Source organism: Excalfactoria chinensis, chromosome 1 (genome assembly GCF_039878825.1).
Source record: "Excalfactoria chinensis isolate bCotChi1 chromosome 1, bCotChi1.hap2, whole genome shotgun sequence".
Lineage (NCBI taxonomy): Eukaryota > Metazoa > Chordata > Aves > Galliformes > Phasianidae > Excalfactoria > Excalfactoria chinensis.
Window position 1 is genome coordinate 147,523,208 of NC_092825.1, and position 8,168 is coordinate 147,531,375.

Consider the following 8,168-nt stretch of genomic DNA (forward strand, 5'->3'; position numbering starts at 1 on the left):
CATAACTCACACCTATTTTAGCAAACTGCAGTGAAAGATAGTGATTTTTCTGGGAAGAACTGTTCTGCACTATTGTTCATTATTTCATTCTGCACTATTGTTCATTATTTCATTCAAAGTTGTGAGTAAATATTGGGTAAATTGCTCTGGTGCATGTTGACAGATTTCACATAGCAAAAAGTGCAGTCCACGCTGTCACAGTCTTCATGCTGTGACTTTCAAAATCAAAGGGCATATTGAAGTTCATTGTAGCTCCTCCCAGCTGTTGTGACATGTTTTCCTCTGGATATAAGAATGATGGTGGGCATTTTTCCACATTTTGAAGAACTGATAAGGACAAAGGTGCAAAACATTAATTCTCAAAGTATGTTTCCTTCCTGATTTGTGTTCCATCATTTGGAAGACACTCAGACTCTGGTCCAGTTTTCTTTATAATCCATAGCAGTTCTTTAAAAACACTTTTCTCAAAAACACCCTTGATACTAAGTTAGGGAATACAATTAATCATGGGTTAAAACAGCAGTGACTGGCCTTTATTTATTTAGTAAAGTATTATTTATTTCACATCCTATAAGGCTAATGTCTGTAAGCTAGTAAACAAAACATATATTTCTAATTCAGCAGCATGCCAATTTAAGTTACTAAAAGAAAACCCAAAAGCAAAGCAAAACCTGTGTCTTTATAAGTAGACCAGAAGAAAATTTAAAATCCTGACAGGATGAGCAGCTCTCACATAGCATACTAACATGAGTTTTCAGTCCTAAAACTGTAAAGTTCCCTTCGAGAATACTTTGCAAATTCTGGACACCTCGATGGAAGAAAAAGGTTTTGATTTAGGAAGGGTATGCAGTTTAGGGAAATGATCCTTGGAAGCCAAGTTTTAACATGCCTTTTTTTAAAACTTATTTTTCATGGGGTATAGGAACGTGTTCCAGACAGCCCTTCTCCTGCTCCTTCTCTTGAAGAGGGCCGAAGACCTGGCAGCCATCCATCCTCTCATCGAAGCAGCAGTGTGTCCAGCTCTCCTGCACGGACTGAGAGCTCTTCAGACAGAATCCGTAGGTCACATTATTCTCCTTGTTACCACTTTAAATTTGATTAGGTGCAGCTGTTTTTTCTAATCAAAATGCCCTCATCTTAAGTAGATCTCACAGGTATCTTGTTTAGAAGTTCAGCTGCAATGACCGTTTCCCAACTTCATGAGCCCAGTTAGCAGTATCGTAATACCTGTAATACCAGGTACTGATATAAACTGCCATCATGTCATATTAAACATAAAGATAAAAGATATGAATGACAGCCAGGAACCAGTTTGCTAGATTAGTTTTTACAGCTGAACATACAGCTGTAAGCCTTTTTTATTTAAAGTTTTATTTAATTTGGCTATTCTAGTTTGATTTCTGAATTGAATCTGGCTTCATAAGCAGCATTTTACATCACAGAATTACTTGGGAAAAAAGAGAAAAGAAGTGTAAATCAATTAAAAATATGTATACTTTGTAAATTCTTGAAATGTAAAATGGTAAGAATTGATACAAAGAGTGTTATTACCTCATAGTTCACATGGGGTGAGGTAAAATGAAACCATGATGTTGCAGAGCAATACCATTTTTATTAAGGCCCTGTGTAGGGGACGTAAATTATGTGACAGAAACAATGGGCTCAATACTATTCTAGGTTAGAATCTACAGTTTCAAATGCCAGTTATTTTAGGATATTAAATTTATATTTAAATTATCCATTTCCTTTGTTATTGCTCAACTGCAGATTTTTATGCTTTTAAGGCATCTTTCCACAGTGCAATTTTTTAGCAGGTAGAACTGAAGAACTTAGCGTATAAAATGAGGGCTACGAAATAGCTATGAAGTACATAGACATATTGATTAGATGCAAACACGAGTTTTCTAGACTGTTTCCATTCAAACTCTGCAGATTCAGGAAACTAGTTCTTCACTGACTTTCAGATGAAAGATCTGTCATTACTTTGTGATGAAAAATGAGTTACCAAAAAAATAAATGAGGCCTGACCATGACAAGCTGAGAATTCTGTTTTCTTATCACTTGGATAATTGAGAGTGTAGATTAGACTAGTATGCCATATACTTCGATCTGTTTCCCGATTTTTTTATGAATTCATAAGTAAAATACTTAAAAAAAAAAAAGAAAAAGAAAAAAAAAAGTTATATGTATATATACATATATATAGATAGATAGATTTGAGTTATATATTTATTACAACTAATAAATGTATTTTTGAATAAAAAAGTAAACAGAACAATTGCTATTGTTTTTGCTAAGGTATTACAGTTTTTCATAAGTGGATTTCTCCTTTAATTTTGTCTACTTACCTACCAGCAGACAAGAGTGGAAGCTCAGCCTGTTGTCTCGCCCAGTAATGATCATAACAAAATTCCTTAAATACTGGATCACTTCAGTAACTTACTGAAAGAAACAATTCTTTTCCATCCTATCTGATTTGTTATCATCACAGCTGATTTTTAAGTACATCTGCTTTTGTGGTACCAGCAAGAATAAGATGACTACTAAGAAATATGAGCTACCTATGAAAAAAGGATGCATTGAAAATGGACCAAGACCGTTGCAAATGCAATTTTTAGGGATAATTTAGGGATATTTTATGCCTTCTAGGAGTTTCTGGGTTTGTGGGATTCTTAGAGCTGTTCTTGTAGATTTCTAGCTGTCTGATTTTCAGATCTGATGTTGTGCAATACATTTCTGAAAAACAGTGATTTCTTACCTGGAAGACCACAGTGCTTAATTTAGATAATACATAAAATAACTTTTGTACAGCTAACTATACCCCATGCAATAAATGTCTCCCTTGGAGCCTTCTGTTCTTTTCCAGATTGTTTTGATTGGAATTTCAGTTCTTGTTAAATAAACAAGAAAATATCCAACTGAGTCCAGAAATACTGAATTCTTCTTTCTAAAATGAACCAGTTTTAGAAAAGTATAATGAGAAGAAACTGGCTCACTGTCTATATGCTGATTGCACTAATTAAGTAACCTTATGATTACTAGATTTTTTGTATAATTAAGAGGAAGAGTAGGTAAAATAATTAGAAATAAATATTCTTCATGTAATGATCGATCTTATTTCTGTGTGTGCTTTTGTCTAGCAGCTGTCCATCAGAATGGGCTATCTATGAACCAAATGCTGATGGGTTTGTCACCTAATGTCCTTCCTGGGCCTAAAGAAGGTGATCTGGCTGGTCATGACATGGGACATGAGTCAAAAAGAATACACATTGAGAAAGGTAATATGAATATTAGGACTTAACTATTCCACTGCAATTTTTATTTATTTTTATTTTTTTCAGTAGCTCAGTAAAAATTGTGATTTATTTTATACTCTGCTTATTGTTGGTGTTTTGGTAATTTAGTTATAACAGAATGATAGCTTTTCAGATTTTTCTGTTTTGTGGTCCTTGACATTAATGAGCAATATTTATATGAGGTGGGAATTTCACAGATATTACAAAGAGGGATGAGTGAAAAACAGTTTTATAGTACTGTTGTGTTTCTGGCCCTTGTACAAGACTGTTTAGGTATTAAGTTTCTGTCTCCATCCAGTTGACTTTAATGACCTACTTCCCAAAGGAACTGAGCACCGTGAAAATTAGTCCATGTGTGCAAAAAGAAAAAAGGCTAATACCAAGTCATTAAATTAGGGAATTGCATAAAATGAGGCTGGTACACATTATATAATGGGATTTAAATTTAATTGAGTATATGACCAAAGTGTTTGATCTAGGTGAATAGTCCACATGCACTTATACTGATTATGACACCATTTAATCTCTATTGATATTCAAAGTTATGTTCCTGCACAGGGTTGTTACAGGATATTTTGGAGGAGTGGTTGAATTTAAAAGGTATATTTCATGCATCAAGTTTACTAAATAAATACAAATTTTAAATGTTTTTAATGGACAAGAAACATTTTGTTGGAGGGGATGTGAGAAATAAGAAAAATCAGTTGAAGAGGTATTTTGGGGCTTATCAGAAAAAAATAAACCAAACACTTAATTGAGAACAGTGAGAGAGAAAATTAAAAGTGTAACGGTCACATATTGAAACAGCTAGGGAAATTCTCTTCAGTGAAGATTTCAAAATATGACATTTTGTGTTGTATTTTACATTTTAAGAGCTATTAGGTGATGCTTTCTCTGCTTTGTGCTTGAACGGTGAAATATGAAAAAAAAATAATATCTGGACACTTCTATTCTGGACAGGTGGCATATTTAATAGGATTACCCCAAAAAATTAATGGAAACATTTCTTTTATATTAACCATTTAGTTTGGTTCATTGAACACACAACCTGTTTTAGCTTACACTATGCCCTCACTCAGCCCTACAAATTGTATCCCTGCTGTGAAATATGGTGTGATCAAATAGGTTTGTTTTGCATTTCCATAAATGATTTTTTTCAGCCTTTGAAGTTACTCACTTAAGTATAATCAGGCTGGTAAATCTGGCAAAAAGATGTACATAGTGAGAATTGCTACTGTTCTATACATTGTTCATTTTAAAAAAAAAAAAAGGCTTTGTATAAACAAGGCAGTAATATTCCAAATATCCAGTTCACGTTTTTTGTAAAGTCTGTTCTCAGCAAAAGTGCTGAGAATGATGAGAAAATAGTTGTGTTTTTTTTGTTTGTTTGTTTGTTTTTCCTTCTTTAGTACAAATCTATTTTCTAGTTGTGTTTTTGTTGTCGTTGTTGTTATTTGTTTGTTTTGATTTGTTGTGATGGTGTTTTGTTTTGGTTTTTATTATTTTTGTTTTATTTTGTTTTGTTTTTTTCCTTCTGTTCCAGCCTATCAAAGTTATAGTAAGTATTTATGGGCTATCTAGATTGATAGGGTAAATTAAAATTTGTTTTTTTGTCACAACTAGATTTATCATGTTTCTGTTACCAATCCTGTAACTTTAATGCTGATCTAATCTGTATTAAAACAAGTGATTTAGCTTATAGATATTTCTGGAGATAGTAATTATCTAATTCCGTCACTGTGAGCTTGCAATCCGATTTCAAAACTGTTGCTTACCACTGCAAATCAGTTAGAATGCAGTTGTGTTAAAAAATACTAACAAGCATGGATAGGAAGTAGTACTCTCAAAGTTGAAGACATCATCCTCATTACCTGGATCAAAAGAAAAATAAATCAGAGGAAAAGAGATATTCTGAATAGGTATTACGAGCATTTAAACATTGCTTCATTTTCTTCTAAACATTTGTTGGCATGAATTTATCAGCTACAACTACAAAATGTTTTTTAATTGAGCCTGTGAGAGCCTGGGAAATCCTGCTTGGTATAAGGGCGCTGCCTATTTTCTTCATGTATCTTCTTCCAATTAAAAAAAATAATAAATAAAATAAAATAAAATAAAATAAAATAAAATAAAATAAATTGTCAAAATATCTTCAGTGTTCATCAAAAACGAGTATTTAAGTTTGTAACCTATGATTTATTATAGATTATAAAATAATTAGAGCTAAAAAGGACTTGTGAAGCATAAGGATCCATTCAATTTGTTATCTTAAAATTAAGAGACTGAATCTTTTCAGGTACAGTAAAGTATCTATGAACATAGCAGTTTGCTCTGGATAGTCCCTAAATTTCTGCTGAGGTATATTGTATTACTTAGTTCTTAGGTGGATTTTTGTTACTAGTACAAAGATTGAAAGTGCTGAACTTCTGCTCAGGTCATATCTCAGGTCCTGCAGATCTCCCCATATGAAACTGTGAAAATAATAGCTTTCTAGTGTCTGAATTCTTGTTACCCCATTTAGTGTTTTTGTTTATGAAATCTCAAAAAAGCATAAAAAGGAGAAAGTACCAGCAAACCTAAGCTTAAGATGACTTAAATCTTACATTTTTCTTGCTTGTTGGTCTGAAGTCTTTCAACAAAAGAGTTCAAAATAGTCAGTGGCTTGGAAGTTAACTTCTTATCCCTGCCCTCTTTAAGGTTGGAAGCGTAGATTCTTATTCCTTCTGGACAGAAAAGAGAACTGAAGTTGTGACACATACTCTGAACAAATCTGTAACCACTGTATGTTGTATAAAAGAGGAAGTATATTTTAACATCATCCCTTTTCTCTTCCAACCCTGCACTCCGGTCTTAGTGCATGTGAAAGGTGGAATCTATAGCTTGATCCATTTCACAGAGTTCCTTTCTTTGCTATGTTCACATAGCTGTGCTGTATTTTATATTGGCTTAGGCAAACTACAATTTCACTTGTTAACTTTAATAGATACCTGGTATCTATTGAAGTACCTGGCTTGGATTCTGTTAGTGGATGTTGGGGGTGGGCGGTGACTGCTTAACCGCCCGCCCTCCCCAACAGATAATTGCAGTTCCTACCTTATGCAGTATGTTGGAATGTAAGCTCCATTCACACTTCAGCTCAGGGTATGATTCTGGGGGACAAACACCTAAAAGTTACTTGATTTAACACCAAATTTAGATGCCTAAGTCTTCTATTGAATCTGGCCTTAGGGCATCAGATTAGAATTTTCTGTCTGCATCAATTTATATTTTTTTAGATTGACACCAACAGCAAATGAAGCCTGAATGTCATGCTTACATTTTAAATTGAATATGTTATTTGAGGTGTTATGGGAAGGACACTCTCTTGTTGGAAATGTGCGTGCTGTTTTCTATAACAAAATATAAAATATTCACCATGTTCATAAAGAAGCCAAATTATTTCTTTCAGAAATGCTTTTACCTTTGATATAGAGGGAAATTTCTTAAGTAATTTTCAGATAATCAATAGCAACCTCATCTTGACTACTATGATAGCAGCAATTAAAGTGTGACTATAATGAATCCATGCAATAAAAGTTGAGGAAATTGTAACATCATCAAAGATTTTCTTCTGCTCGACCTGTTCTCAAGCAAAATCTGCAGAGAAATGCTCCAGAACTTTGCCTAAATTATGTTTCTGCTCATTCTTATGATTTTAGCTATTTCTCTGAAAAAAAACCTCTTTCCCAGATGTTGTTGGCAGTTGACTTTAAAGGCAATTTTCATTCACAGCTCTACTGCCCAGCTACACCGTATGTAAATATAATGTAAAAATATGTGTTCATTTTTGCATGCGTTTATATGGAGAGATATGCAAACAATATTTCTTTGTGATTTTTTTTCTAAAATATTCTTATACATTCTGTCTTTACAGAATATTCCATTTTAATGGAACTAGAAGGTAATTAAGAGACCTTGACGGGTATCTGTCTGCAAATATAATTGATATGTTTCAGTTCTGTGCTCACTCTACTTTTTAAGTGTTTTTTTTTGTTTGTTTGTTTTTTGTTTTTTGTTTTTTTTTTTTTCATCTTAAAATATTAGTTTTCAATTCCTTACGATACTGAGTTCAGTCTGTTTATTTTCATTATTTAGCACATTGTGAAATGAGTCTTGATTTGAGCTTTCACTGTTTCCAAGGCTCTACACAATACATATAGTCAAGTTTGTAACCTCACAGATAACAGAGAGGTGCACTAAATGAAAGCTGATATCACCGAAATAATCTTTGGTCAGTGGCTGTTGGTGTGCCTCTTCATTCAGCCCAAGAGGCCAAAGAATGTTTAAAGTACATTAAAAACTATAAGAGTTAATGGAAAAATGAAATTGCAAGATTTTTTTCCTAAATTATTTACTAGTAAAGAAGCCAGAAAGCCTGTATTTTTTCTTGCACAGAAAACTTGTGCTAAAATGTAAAACATTAAACAAAGTGCTAATAATCTGCCCTGTGGTCTTTACTTTTTTCTTAAATGTTTAAAATGCTAAGTAACAAAGAATCACTTTTGGATAGCCTGAACTGACAACTGCAGCCTACACTTAGTGCTCCCTTGCAAACAGTATGAGTAATTTTTATGTAAATTGACATTTTATCCTATGCTTTTTGCCATTACAACACCTGACCAAATGTATAGTCACAATAAATTCTTGAAGGTATTTTTTCCGTAACTGCAGAAAGTTTGGGTTTTTCCTCTGAGGTGGACCAGTATTATCATAGTTCAAAGAGAAACAGGTTGATTTGTTCCCTCTTTCAACTTTGTATATTATTATTATTATTTTTTTTTTTTTTGAAAAAGCTTCTCCACTTTGAAGATGAATCTAATATCTTTGTCTTTT

At 33.1% G+C, this 8,168-nt stretch overlaps 1 protein-coding gene across 7 annotated transcripts in view; it reads left to right on the top strand.

Annotated features, from left to right (window-relative positions):
- Window positions 1–8,168, top strand: part of DACH1 (dachshund family transcription factor 1) — a 350,269-nt gene that overhangs the window by 247,551 nt on the left and 94,550 nt on the right. For 4 of the 7 annotated variants that reach the window (XM_072354869.1, XM_072354896.1, XM_072354855.1 and 1 more), the window contains 2 exons: window positions 923–1,058; window positions 3,141–3,278. In XM_072354869.1, the coding sequence (XP_072210970.1) occupies window positions 923–1,058; window positions 3,141–3,278 (274 nt within the window). The remainder of the gene's footprint in view (window positions 1–922; window positions 1,059–3,140; window positions 3,279–8,168) is intronic. The other 3 variants (XM_072354906.1, XM_072354863.1, XM_072354886.1) reach the window with 1 other exon arrangement.